This window comes from Eremomyces bilateralis (assembly GCF_010015585.1).
Source record: "Eremomyces bilateralis CBS 781.70 unplaced genomic scaffold P152scaffold_1, whole genome shotgun sequence".
Taxonomy (NCBI): domain Eukaryota; kingdom Fungi; phylum Ascomycota; class Dothideomycetes; order Eremomycetales; family Eremomycetaceae; genus Eremomyces; species Eremomyces bilateralis.
The window spans coordinates 238,582-252,439 of record NW_022985067.1 but is presented as its reverse complement, the minus strand read 5'-3'; the positions used below and the strand labels follow the sequence as shown (position 1 = coordinate 252,439).

At 55.1% G+C, this 13,858-nt stretch overlaps 5 protein-coding genes across 5 annotated transcripts; 2 read left to right on the top strand and 3 right to left on the bottom strand.

The window, feature by feature from the left end:
* Positions 1-2,059: 2,059 nt before the first annotated feature.
* P152DRAFT_386799 (MFS general substrate transporter) lies at positions 2,060-3,766 on the top strand (the record flags this gene model as incomplete). The annotated part of the gene is made up of 2 exons (XM_033675854.1): positions 2,060-2,386; positions 2,447-3,766. The coding sequence occupies 2 exons, from the start codon at positions 2,060-2,062 to the stop codon at positions 3,764-3,766; spliced, it is 1,647 nt and encodes a 548-aa protein (XP_033538494.1).
* Positions 3,767-3,945: 179 nt separating this feature from the next.
* On the bottom strand, positions 3,946-4,533 carry P152DRAFT_445041 (mitochondrial 37S ribosomal protein S8; the record flags this gene model as incomplete). Its single annotated transcript, XM_033677828.1, has 1 exon — positions 3,946-4,533. One exon carries the CDS (start codon positions 4,531-4,533, stop codon positions 3,946-3,948), a length of 588 nt encoding a protein of 195 aa, XP_033538493.1.
* A 480-nt stretch (positions 4,534-5,013) lies between these two features.
* Positions 5,014-6,988, top strand: P152DRAFT_477948 (uncharacterized protein). The gene is made up of 3 exons (XM_033681622.1): positions 5,014-5,186; positions 5,240-5,406; positions 5,458-6,988. Exons 1-3 carry the CDS (start codon positions 5,149-5,151, stop codon positions 6,696-6,698), a joined length of 1,446 nt encoding a protein of 481 aa, XP_033538492.1. The 5' UTR covers positions 5,014-5,148; the 3' UTR covers positions 6,699-6,988.
* Positions 6,858-10,889, bottom strand: P152DRAFT_2441 (putative ABC transporter). The gene is made up of 3 exons (XM_033674647.1): positions 9,918-10,889; positions 7,307-9,864; positions 6,858-7,253 (listed from the first exon to the last, which is right to left on the bottom strand). Exons 1-3 carry the CDS (start codon positions 10,474-10,476, stop codon positions 7,017-7,019), a joined length of 3,354 nt encoding a protein of 1,117 aa, XP_033538491.1. The 5' UTR covers positions 10,477-10,889; the 3' UTR covers positions 6,858-7,016.
* Positions 10,890-12,601: 1,712 nt separating this feature from the next.
* On the bottom strand, positions 12,602-12,970 carry P152DRAFT_386780 (HET-domain-containing protein; the record flags this gene model as incomplete). Its single annotated transcript, XM_033675853.1, has 1 exon — positions 12,602-12,970. A coding segment is annotated over one exon (369 nt), but the record flags the coding sequence as incomplete, so codon positions are not given.
* Positions 12,971-13,858: the final 888 nt, after the last annotated feature.

Here is a 13,858-nt window from a genome sequence, read left to right as displayed (position 1 = left end):
TCCTAGCCTTGCCTCCAGATCTGTAGAGTCTAGGCTCAAGGCCGCATGTAAATGTCTAGACTCACCCACCGCCGAAGTTACAGCTACTATCCTCGCCCATGATACCTCGAAAGCTGCCACTGTGGCCGAAGCAGCTGCGCGTGTCTCAGAAGCGTATGCTGAAGCCTCGAATGCTGCTGCCAATGACTCGAAAGCCTATATGGATGCTTCGAAGGCGCCGGCTAGCTACTCAAAATCGTTTGTGGGGTCGACGACTGGGACACTGTAATCGTCGCAGATGTGTGTGTTGAGATCTCGAAACTGTGTGTGGGAGTCTCGAAATCGCATGCTGAAATCTCAAAACGGTGTGCAAGAGTCTTGAAAGCATATGCCGCTCTATCGAAAGTGTACGCCGGTTCCTCAAACGGGAATGCTGATGTCTCGAAACTATCTACTAGCCTCGCGAAAGCCAATACCTACACTGCGAACGCTCATCTTCTTTTCCGGAAGTGGCATACCTTGAACATCAAATCTTTAACTAATCTCCAGGATGCGTGGAATTATTTCATGAAACTGTGTGGTCGTAGTACTGAGGACCAAACTACTGCGATAACCCCCTACGTCAACGCATCCCACAATGATTCAGTTCCCGGAACCGAGAGCTCGGTTGTCACGGAGTCGACTCACGATGACAATCAGCCGGACGGTAGTTCTGCGAACGGGAAAAATATGCAGAGGGCGTCAGGCAAGCGGGGAACGGCAAAATCGGACATCTCTACTGCAGAGTGTGGAGGCTGCCATCAGTCACGAAACCAATACATGAAGTCCATGGTGACTGCTTGAGGGAACAAGCCTGGAGTTCGATGGGTGGAACACTGGACCTGCCATAGAGATACCATAATGACAAATCGCATGTCTATTGAAGCGGCTTCCACATCCTATCTCTTACTCGACTTGCTTTCATTGATGATTGATTCCCGATTTTAATAGTACCCTGCTTTTGGGATTACATTTCCTTTAACGCCACATTGCACGGAGACCAGTGGATGTATAACTGTCGACTAACACCAATGCCGGTAGCTCTTGTTTCCTCTGTCCACCTCTTCTTTCTCCCGTCTCCATCAGAGTGTAAATATGGTTTCCATCAGCCGCGTCATGCTGACGAATGTCATGTTCTTGTGGAATAGTTGTCCAGCGAAATGTTTCAAATATTTTGGCGTTCAACCAATAAAATATTCCATATTCCGTACTACATACGGAGGTCCATTTCAAAAGTTATTGCCCGCCAAGGAAGTGGCGTGATTATATAAGCAGTTTCGAGAGCCTATGCCACGGGCACTGGACTGCCTATCAACTGAGCATTTAATTCAGGTCTTATAGAGCCTAATTCGAGGCAAGGGCGCCGAGCATTCGATTTACCGCGGGTAGTACCCGCCCGTTGGCTAGGCACCCTACTGCCCGTGCTATCGGCTTTCGAACGGCTTATATAATCAAACCCTTTTCTTGGCGAGCAATAACTTTTGAAATGGACCTCCGTACTCCGTATTTAATTTGGTTGTAATTTACTCTGATGCATCATTCTGAATGTCCAGGTTTGACTTTCGAGTAATTCCACCGCACCTATGGGACCGTCCATTGCGGCTAACGTTGCTTCGTGGTTTGAACTGCTGAGCCTATCATGACTACTAGTCCCTTTTGTGCGCCGCGGGCGTCGCGGCTTTGCGGCATTATTAGACACGTGAAGACCCCCTGAGAGGCACTTGCGGACTCTCCTCAGAACTACGCGCACTATCTTCTGCAATTGAATCGCCGCCTCTCCGCATTCTCATCGCCGATGTACCGTACCCGAACGCCAGAAGAATGATCGAAGGGTCATTTAAGCCGAAAGGCAGGATACCAGCCTATACGAACGCAGGATTGAACATGTGTACCGAGCCATAAAAGCGGATCCAATGCAGGCGTCGGCAAAATGGTGCCGATCGCGTTGTAAGCTCGAATAGGTAAGTAAGTATAATAAGCATCGCCAAGCGCTATCTTTTATGATGGATGTGAGCCAACGTCTTTTATTCCATTGTGTTCAATGGCAGAATCTGGGAGCAACGACGATAGCAATGCTATCGACAATTGCGCTGGTGAGAATTCGGGTGAGAAGTCGGGTGAGAAGTCGGGTGAGAAGTCGCCACAAGACTCTGTCCAAGCGTACGATGCTCCGGACCTCAATCTCGTCGCGTCTGAACCGTACTCGTCCTTCACAGTTACCGAGAGACGGCTGATCATTGTCACGGCTTCAATCGTGGCATTCTTCTCCCCGACATCAGGATCGATCTATTTCCCTGCGTTGAACGACATCGCGAAGGATCTAGGCGTATCGGAGAGCTTGGTCAACCTTACCGTCACGACATATCTTGTAAGCCTTGTAGTTCCTATATGATCCGCTAGGAACAATGACTGACTTGGAATATGGCAGATCCTCCAAGGGTTAGCGCCGACCTTCGTGGGCACGTTTTCTGACGATGCGGGCCGTAGACCCGCGTATATGATCTGCTTTATCGTGTTTATGACAGCTAATATAGCACTGGCGCTCCAAAACAACTATGCTGCACTGTTGGTTCTCCGCTGTCTCCAGAGCGCGGGAAGCAGCGGCACCATCGCGTTGTCATATGCGGTCGCCGCGGACATAGTCACGTCGGCAGAACGAGGGTCTTATGTTGCCTATTCGACCATTGGTCCAATGGTTGGACCAACTCTGGGTCCTGTCATCGGTGGCCTCCTGTCACAATATCTTGGGTGGCACTCGGTTTTCTGGTTCTTGTTCATCACGGCAGCCATCGTTGCGGTGCCGCTGCTTTTCTTCTTCCCTGAAACCAACCGGAAACTCGTTGGAAACGGATCGATACCGCCGCCGGCGTTGAATGTATCCCTCTATGCCTGGTGGAAGCAAAGGAGGCTTCGTCGGAAAGGAGATGATCAGGACGAGCAACAGCACTATCAGCCGCCTGCCCGCAAGATGCGCTTCCCCAACCCTCTGAAGACCCTCATGGTCCTCCGCAACAAAGAAGCCTCCATCCTCCTCATTGCCAACGGATTGCTCATGGCGTGCTACTACGGTGTGGCTAGCTTCCTGCCATCCGTCGCCCACGCTGCGTATGGCTTCAACACCATCCAAGTGTCCCTACTGTATATCCCAGTAGGTGCCGCCGGAATCATCTGTGCCGCCACCAACGGCCGTATTCTCGACTGGAATTACCGCCGTCACGCCCGCCAACTCGGCGTGCCGCTCGCGAAGAACCGCCATCAGAACACGCGCGACTTCCCCTTAGAAGCCGTGAGGCTGGAGGTCGCTATTCCCGCGTTTTGCATGGGCTCCATCAGCGTCATTGCCCTGGGCTGGGTTCTTGATCAGGAAGTCCACGTCGCCGCCACGATTGTGATTTTGTTTATTTTGGGGTACTGCATCTCGGCTGGCGCTAACTGCATCAATATCCTCACGGTGGACCTCTTCCCGAAGAAGCCGGCCACGGCCACCGCGGCGAATAACCTCGTCCGATGCAGCTTGGGCGCTGTTGCGTCGGCGGTGGTCGTGCCGATGCACCAGGCGATGGGAATCGGGTGGACGAGCACGGTCCTTGGGGTGATTTGGTTCGCGTGCGTGCCGGCGCTATTGATTGTCAAGACATGGGGCGGATCATGGAGACGGAAGGAGTTAGATAGAGAAGCGAAGAGGAATGGAGAGAAAGAGGAACAAAAGCGGCAAGCGGACGTAGAAGGCAGGAATAAAGTTTCATAAGATCTTGTTGATTTGAGATCGGATCGAGGTGAGTGACACCAGACGGACTGCTCTGCGCCATCGTCTGGCCTGATGTACCAACCCTTCAATCTGCCCAAGCTCCGCAAGGTGCAAAGTATACAATTATATGATACAGAGGGACGTTCGCATCCCCGCAATGCATTCCGCAAGCAAACGGATCATGATGCCCTACAGAGCAGCAATCCTCCCACCTTCCGCTCCACACATTCCCTCGCCTCCATAATCCCAATATCCGTCCCCACGAATATCAGCTCCCCCGGCGTCTGCACGCCCTTCACATACCCCTGCCGCAACCCTCTCGTCAAGATCCCAATCTCCTTCCACCCCATCGACAACCGCCGCGATGGTTTGCTGATCAGGTGCATCTGTGACAGTACCGGCCGGTTACTCCAGTACTTCAACCCTAGCCATATCCTCCGCTGCGCCGGATTCTCCGGCACCTCATACTTAAACTGCGCCGGCTCGCTTGCCGCCGCGGGGTCGGGATACGCTCGCCAGGGCTGGAGTTGCAGAGTGGTCGGGTTGGCGGTCTGGTGGCCCAGGACGTCGTGGTCGGGGTTCATCCACTGGGGGGAGACGGGGGGATTGGTGCCGGCGACGTCGACTGATGACACCATGCCTTGGTGTTGGAGTGCCAGGCAGAGTTTCAGATGGAGCTTCGACATCGGTATTGAGGTGAGGCCGAGGCGGGCTTTGGAGGCATTTTGGAGGTGGGAGCAGACGTGGGCGAGGTTGACGAGGGACATAGTGTGGAGATGGGGGCTGTCGAGGATGGACGAGGTGGAGGTGAAGCCCTCAATGGGGCGAGATTGATGGTTCGGTCGCTACGGCTTGGATCACGATGGACTGGTTGTGTGAATAGTCTTTTAATCGGTTCTGCACATGAATGCAATGGCGGATCGGAATGCGACGTAGGAGTAAAGGATGGACTGGTTGTGGAATTGCATGATAGTGGATAGAATTGATGGAGCTTGGGAAAGATTTCGAGGTTGATGTGGTGCCTCATTGCCTGAGGCGCGACAACCTCCCAACTTCTTAATGTCCGAGGCTCCACTACTTGTGCAGTGTATGTCTGAGGCTTCAAGGCAATAAGACCCCAGAATCCCGAATACTTGGGTCACGCTGTGATTGGTGGGCTGTCATCTCCGCAAGCGCTGACTAACCCTTCGCAGCTTGGCGGATTCATGACGAGGCGCCGCTGATCCTAAATATATCTCGAGTAAATACCGCTTGCTGTCTCGTCCTGCTGTTGAAGCTTGAAGTTTGTAGTCTTTGCTGTCGAGCGTTCTAGGAAGTCTTTGCCTTGTTGTTATCACAGCCGCGAGTCGTTCGCCAGTAGTTCTGCTGACAGCGCTCTCAATATGCCACTCCTTCAGGGCGAAGTATCGCTACTCACATTGTAAGCGCCCACGCCTGGAACCCGTGTTTGAAGCTGGCCCTGACTGTGCATAGATTCGCAGACATCCATTACTATTTCAATGCTCCATCCTCCAAGCCCCTTCAGCACCGTTTCGACCGGTCCTCCTACGTATACTTGTACCATGACGCTCTCCAACGGCGGGGTCGAGTTGAGATAGCAAACCATGCGGGCACTCCGGATCAAGACGCATTTCAAGGGTGTAAGATGCACAATGTGGTTCTATCAAGATCTGGAGGCTAAAACGGATCAGATTTTGACACGTCCCATATCGAGTACTCGTACAAACACCCCAATCTGTTCACGATCACTGTCCATGGGCGTCCGACTCCGAATGGCAGGCCGTCGCTTAGTCCCCAGCAAGATCTCTCGCAATGGCATCTTCCCACGTATGACTTACGCAACGAAAATAAGTACATGTATAAGATCCACACCTTGGACATCTATTTCTGGACCACCGAAGATGCTACGCTGTTTTTGGATTCCCTTAAGAGGGTCCTCCAAGAGCATCAACTGGTCCTAAAAGATGCGCCGGCCCCCATCCATCCCGAACACCAGGATACCATGAGCCCGGTTGTCCAAAATCTGGAGAAGTTAGCGGTGACGAAGCCATTCCAACCCAGTGGAGATGTCAGCACGACGCAGACGCATTCCAGCCCTATGCCTGTGACGCCCGTCCCTGCCCCTGCGCCTGCACCTGCAGCAACTCCAGTGAGCCCTGCAACAACTCCTGCAGTAGATAGCGCCACGCCGAACTATACTCCCATGGCATACAATCCCGCCGCACCAGCTGCTCCTGAGCCTATTGCACACCGCGAGAAGACCCCCCCGCCTCCAGATGCGGAGACTGGCACTGGCCTGGTGGCCGCTGCAATCACGGAGCACGGCGCTGGCCCCGCCCCGCAGCCTGGAGGATACCCCCAACAACCATACATACCCGGCCCGCCCTCCGCGATCGGCGTTCAGCGAACCAACACCGCCGGCAGCTTCGGCACCCCCACCCCTCCCCAACCAACCCCACCCACCTCCCTCTCCTTCGCTCCCCCACCGCAACAACCCGTCGTCGACCCAAATGCCCACCTCTACGCCTCCCAACCCACCTCCCCTCCCGCTCAACCCCAACCTCCCGCCTCACAATACGCCAACTACACCCCCGCCCCCGCCCCCGCTCCCCCCACCCCAGCAGGCTACGCACCCCAACAGCCTCCTCAACCCTTCTCCCCAGGCTATATTCCCCAGCAGCAGCAACCACAGCAACAACCTACAGCGCCAGGCTATGCTACCCAGCCGGGCATGGTGCATCAGCAGCTCTACCGGCCGACCGAGGCAGATATGGCGGGGGACGGACACAGTGGGTACGCGCAGCTCGCGGCGGGACAACCGGCGAAGCCAGGGCCAGGACAGCCGGCAGCGACGGGGAGGCTGGAGCAGGGGTTTGGGCGGGTGGAAAAAGGGGTGGGCCGGTTTTTGAAGAAGTTGGATAAGAAGATGTAGGTGATGGTGGGCTTGACGGATTTTAACGATTCTCTTCTTAGATGATGCGTAGGAGCGGGTTGAGCGAGATATGTTGGGTTTTTGCGCAGTTTGTTCCCTTAGCAGTTTAAGCAGGATGTTTGTTTATGAATGCAATACGGTAGCATTGAAGCTGTGTAATCATGTATTTGAAGTGAACTGGACCAAAAAAGCCGGTACATCCAGCACGAGCAAGATCTAGGTATATATATATACAATGACCGCCTCGGTCCTAGCTCGCGATGTAGTCTATCCAAAACCAACACGTCCAGACATCTGCATGCTCAAACGATCATCCGATTATCTCTTCTCGATCAGCATCACATGCATGGCCAGATACGTGACGACGATGAACGCCCCACATATTACGGCCAAGCCAATACAATCGTCCCAGAGTGCCTGGGTGTTGAATCCAAAGGAGCTGAGGATGGCCGCGCCTGGCACTTCGATGTCTAGACCATATTTATGATCGACGAGGCTGAGCGTGACGACTTCGTTGACGATGAGTCCTTCGAAGCCATAGTGGAATATCGAGAGCTAGAGATAGAGTTAGACTCGAAAATGTGTAAGTATGAAGTGGGAGAACTTACGGATTGCAACCACCGCAAGGCCCCCGGGATCGTCTCATGATTCAGCAAAAATCCACCAAACAATAAACTAAACAACATCACCAAGCTCCCGATCAAGTTCGCCACGCCCGGATTGTGGATGATGACGCCGATGAACAGACACATGGCCGCGGCGGCGAGGTTGAACAGCACGAGGAACAAGATGAACCGCAAGAACTCGGCCCACTGCGGCACCAGGCCCGTCATCGGATACACGATGGCGCCCATGATCAGCGGCGGGATCAGTCGCAGCGGCACGATGTCGAAGATGACCTTGGCGGTGAAGTACGAGATCGGGTAGTAGTACCCCTTGGCGCGCTCGCGGACGAAGAGCAGCCGCTCCGGGTGGAAGACGGTGAGCGTCGTCAGCGTGCTGAACCCGAAGAGCGCAAGCAGGAAGAAGAACAGCCCGAGCCGGTTTTGGAACCCTTTGATGTCGTCGGTGAGCCCGTAGAAGAGGAACCCGAGGAACACGGCCAGCACGATGGCTATGGCGTAGTGCGTGAGCATCAGCATCGGGTTGCGGTAGAGGTTGCGCCACGTGCGCACAGACAGGATCGCCGTCTGACCTAGATACCCGACCTTGCGGAACCCCTTGATTTTGGCGTAGCCGAGCCCGCTGCCATTGGGCGTGAGCGCGCCGTCCGCGGTAGGCGTGTTCGCCGCGGTGGCGGAGTCGATCGCCGCGTAGATGTCCTCGTGCAGCGCCGCGGCGACGTCGGACGACGTGAAGCTGGCGACTAGCATGTCGAGGTTCGTGCCGGTGCCGCCGCTCGCCGGGGGTGGAAGGTGGTCTGGATCATCGAGGATCTGCGGGGGCGGAAGGCCATGCTGTTTGGATAGGCGGAGCCATTGCTGGGGTTCCTCGTTCGGATCGGCCATGGATCCTTCGTCGTCGGTGCGCGGGGTGCTCGCGACGTCGTCGGCTCGCTGTTTCTTGCGGGTGAAGAGCTGGCGTTCTTGGAGGGCGCGGATGGAGGTGCGGCGCTTGCCTTTGGGACGGAGGAGAGATTGGCGCTCTTCGGAGGGGCGGAGGAGTGATCGGCGCTCTTCGGAGGGGCTGGCGGGCGAGGGATCGTCGTGGTTGGAGAGATTGGAGACGCTCGGGATGGATTTGACGGCGATGGCACTGCTGGCGGAGGTGCGCAGGCCCAACGGTGCGGCGAAGAGGGAGGAATCTTCGTCGATTGGGGTATGGGGCGTTCCAGCGTGCATGGTGAGGTCGACGAGGTAATCGGCGATGTTGAAGCCCGGGGGACAACTGAAGCCGAGGCTGTCGAAGTACGATTGACAGCTGGGGAGGGGGCCAGAGTAGACCATGCGGCCTCGGGCGAGGAGGACGAGTTGATCGAAGAGGGCCACGATGTTGGACCGTGGTTGATGGATGGTAAAGACGACGGTTCGGTTATAATTCCTGACCAGATTGACCAGACATTCCACAACATTGAAGGCATTGTATGCATCAAGTCCAGAAGTTGGCTCATCGAGGAAAAGGATGCTGGGACTGGTGACCAGTTCGCAAGCAATGCCCACCCGACGCTTCTCACCTCCTGAGATACCCCGTTGGCCCTCCTCGGAGCCGATAATTTGATTGCGGATGTGATAAATCCCTAGCTGCCTTTCAACATCCTCAACTCGTTGCTCCTTCGCTTGGACACTCATCTCCCTTGGTAGGCGAAGCTTCGCGCTGTCCAGGATGGTCTCGTGGACAGTCAGCGTTGCCAGCATGGTATCTTCTTGGTCCACGAAGCCAATAACGCTCTTGAATTCATCATCCGGGATAAATTCTCCGTTGACGTAGATGTCACCGTCCACGACCCCACGCTTGTTCTTTCTCGCAAGAATGTCGAGGAAGGTCGTTTTGCCTGCACCAGAAGCCCCCATGATCGCCATGAGTTGTCCCGGATGCACCGCACCTTCAATGCCCGCGAGGATTTGCTTTCCGTTCAGTCTATACGAGACATTCTGGAAATACAGCCCTGCAGGATTGTGACCCGCAAGCAACCTGGCGTTCTCGTCCTCCTCATCATCGGAGATATGGATGGGACCGTAACCACCCCGAGCAGCGGATCGTCTCGTCAGGTACCACACCAGGAGGATGACAGCGACGACAAAGAGCGCACATCCAGCGATGATGCCGGCGATGAGCGGTGTGTTGATCTTCTTGATCGGTCGCTCGTAGCCGGGGACTTCGGTCTTATAGAGACATTCACCGGCATTGCAACTGAGGAAGATGCTCTTGTCGCCGAAAATACTGGAGATCAGATCGTTCATGGCAGGTTCGGAGAACACGCTTCCATCATCTTTACTTCCGCCTTCCGTGGCGATGGTCGCGAAGGATGCCGGTCCCTTGATAGACTCTTCCAGAAATTCGCCGATATCGACCGATCCCGATTCACCGCAGAGCATCCTTCCTGGTACGCAGGCGCACGATATGTTCTCGCAGGTATATTTGGTCGTGTTGCGATTCGCTTCCATTTGAACATCCCAAACGCACGTGTCCAATGCGCAATAGAAGGATTCTTTTTCGTCCACCCAAACTATACATATGTTAGTGGGAGGTCTATTGCTGTCAACAGAGAAAGGGCCTTACACTGAAAGTTACACTCTTCCCGGTCCGCGTTGCAGGCGAAGGTGGCCTGCGGAACCTTCCCTTTCAACTGCTGTAGGATCTTCTTGTTGGTAATATCGCACATCTGGTAGTTCTCCTTCACCATCAACCCTTGCTGGTAGCATACGCCACCCTTGCCCTCTGGCATAAACGCGTTACATGCATTGTCCGTTTTGCACAGGTTGCAGTTTATGCCCGTCCACCCGTCATTACAGTCGCACGTATCACCTGCCCGCGGAGCTCGATCTCTATCCGCCAAGCTGCCACACAACGGAGTGCTGCAATCGTCGCCACCAAACCCTGGTGGACAGATACATTTGCCGCTCGCCTTGGAGCAGTTGGCGAACTGGTGGCACGTGAAGTCGTCCAAGTTGCAGTTGAAGCACGGCGGACAGTCCTCTGGTCGATCGTCGAAAACCGTCCGGGGTCTCAGATCGATCGAAGTGAAGTTCGCAAAGGTTTGTTGGGCGGATGCGAAGGTTATCGGGAGCAAGGAGAGAGCTGCGGCGGCGAGCAGCGAGCTCGATAGTGGTCGCCGCATCGTGAGGTCGGGGAAGGGATAGGTTAGGGAGATGATACCGAGTCGGAGGAGCTTCACGTAGGCATCGGAAGGACGTAGGTCGCAGGTGTGATGTGTATTATAACCTCTGGAGCTCGCAGCATATGGCAAGGTGTCTCGTGGACGTGACTTGTAGGTGGTACCTGAAGGAGATGGATGACGGGGATTGCGGGGACCGGACTTCACCAAGAACTACCAGGTCTCTCGTCTGTCGGCTATCTTTAAGGAGTATAGCTACTAAATGTATAGGAAGACTTCAACAGGAGAGAATATGAAATAGGAGGGTTGCTGTAGCCTAGTAAAGTATGACTAGTTATCAGATTCGATATTAGGAACCGGAGTATGGAGTAACTGAGAGGCCATGCATGTGGTCTTGGTCAATACGATAGAGTTCATGGGATGCGCATCAGCCACCAATCGTCAGGGAGGTAAAACGGGGGTTCGGCTTCAGGTTTCCCGCTCCGGCCGAGAAAGATGAACGTGACGATGTCTATCCCTAATATCTAAGAAACGGTGCTCTTCAATTCCAATGTATCCATCCAAATCAAATCAATCTATTGTCATTTTCTTTTCGTAATCCGTAGCTCGCTATACTATAAAACACGCCCCAGCAAAGTCATAATCGGCGTCATCCTAATCATTTCCTCTACACAATCACAATCTCCTTCGCTTCTCCAGCACCCAATCCCAACGGATCGCTGGCGTCGACAATCTCTCCCCTCATCACCCCGTGCACATAGCACACTCCAACCAGTTTATATTGATCCTCCACCTTCGTCGGTCGCAGCACATACGGAACCATGAGCCCCGGAACGACGACGACGTGATCCTCCGGCTTTATCAGCGGCGGTCCAATCCCATAGAACCCCTTCTCCGTCACGAAGAACCGCCGCTCCGGCGCCGTCCACGCGTACGAGTCCTCATAATCTCGCGCATCCGCCCTCAGCTGCCCCTCATCCGGGATCGGCTCGGTCGCAGCCGCGGCCTTGCGGGCGAACTCGATGTAGCGCGAGTAGTTCTGCGTGGTGCGTCGGTGGTGCGGCATATCGTCTTCGGCCTTCTGGTCCGGTTTATAGCGGCCGGCGACAAGGGAGAGCGTCATCATGTCGTGGCGCGCGTCCTCGGGATACCGGCACGGTTGGTTTTTCAGGTCGGCCCAGATCCAGTCGAGGGCGGGGGTGCGCTCGGGGTCCGCGATCAGGCTGTCGATGGCGGCGTCCTCGCGGCGGATCACTTCGGAGGCCCAGGAGACTTGGTCGAAGACGATGCCGGAGAGCTTGAGGGATTTGGAGGGCTCGTCGACGGTGACTTGGGGTTTGGAGGTCGTGCCGCCAGCGTAGTGCCAGTGACCAGGCACGCCGAGAGATGACATGCGTAGACCGAGTTCCCAGCGGATAACCCAGGAGGGGGTGTCGCTGTCGAGGTCTGGCGGTTGCCGAAGGCCCATGCAGCCGGGCATGGCGAGGGCGCGACCCGGATCCAGCCATCGCAGTAATTTGGCAGAGACCTCGAAGTACAAGTCCTCAACCTCTTTCTCATAGTCTGCTTTCACAATCTGCTCGTCTCCATTCCAGGCAAGCGGATGTGCCAGGAAGGCATAGATATAGTCCCGAAGGTCGGTGACATTGCGACGACACCCTTGGATGAGCACGCCAAACAGATTCGACGAAGGGGAGAGCCGTTGCGCTTCGATCGATATGTCCGGGATGAGCTGTCCGCGCCACGATTCAGCGTTCCGATAGTGGTTGAACACGCCGCCGAACACATCGTGAAGCTGCCAAGCGATGGGGCAGACCGAGAAAAGCTGCTGGGTGTAGAACATGAACTCGTTGAGGTTGATGAGGTCGCTGAACTGCAGTTCGGCTCCGCCCCAGTACATGGCGACGTCGACGGCGACGCCCACCTCTTGAATGACCCACACACGCATGAACCAAGGCAACTCAGTAAATGCCTTGTAAAGCTCCCACTTCAGCGGATCCTGACTGACTGGATTCTCCGCGGCGGGAAGCGTTGGGATCTGCCGCAATCCGCCATGCTCTTCGCACAACTTCCGCGCAACGTCCACCTGGCTCTTCATAAACTCGATGGTCTCTTTCGCAACGCCGCGCTTGTCGACGCCCAGCCACACCCGCACTCTCGCCGCCCCTTCGTAGATCTTCCCCATCAATTGCACCTGACGACCCTTCTCCGGCGGATTCGACTGCTGGATGCACACCGAGTCCGCCCAGAGCGTCACGTCCGTCTCGGGGTTGCGGAAGTGCTTCAGCGCATCATACAGGCTCGTGGTGATCGGGAGCTCGTGGCCGTCCAACACAATGTAGCGCGTGTCGTCCGGATTTCCCCAGACGTAGCTGATGGCTTCGTACTTGCGCCAGGCGTCTTTCACAGACAGGACTTCCAGATGGCAGAGGAGCGGGTCGTCGCCTCGTCCGGGCTCAAGCTTGAGGACCCGCAGGTGCTCTCCTTCCGGCAGCATTTCGTACCTATAAGTGGCGTTAGGGGTAACGTGCTTGTTGTAAAACGTCATGTTTGATGCGATCGTCTCGTCTCTAACGAGCTTCAGAATATCTCCTCCTGTCTTGTTGAACCAATTCCCAGCTCCTCTGAAATTTGCGGGGAAGGCTATCCTTTTTAAGTGCATGCTCGCTGCCTCGCACGCATATGAGCGCTGCTTAGTCTGGTGCTAAATGAAGCTGATACTACATGAGGCTGCCATTCGGCCCCCTAAGGCTCTTGGTTCGACCAGCTAAGAAAATTCACTCACACATCAGGATTCTGTTCATGCGCCATGGCATTCGCAGGGGTTTGATAACCACACGTTCGTTGGCTGGAGAGGCTATTTGAAGGACAAAAACGCCTCCAGTGCTTGATGAAGAAGCAGTGGTTTCGACAAGACGACCTCTGTTGGGCGCCTCATTCCTGTGCAACGCCTCATCCTTTAAATATTGCGACAACAACATTGTCCGCTGATAGTAATGGGCCCAAATCCCAATTCATTGGCCCCGCTAGCCTGAAGTACTGTAGTAGGCATTGGCACGATGCAGCGATAGCGCGGGGTTCCCGACTTGCACCAGCCTCGAGGAGAGGTCTCCGATTTTTCGTCACCTCAACCCTCCGCTTGGAGAGAACAAGCCTAGAATCTTTTGCCTGAATACTGCACCCAGCCACAGGTCACTGCGACTTCATAGAGTCAGCAGCCTACCAGAGGTTTCCGGTCGCATAACTGGATGAGTAGCACCCAGTCACGATGTGGCGCAGTCGTAGAAGAACGGCTGGGCTGCCCATGTTCTCCGCCCCTCTACCGGATCGAGCGGAATGTGCAATGGTGCTATTTGGTCGTCACTGACGATATGGAACAGGAGAA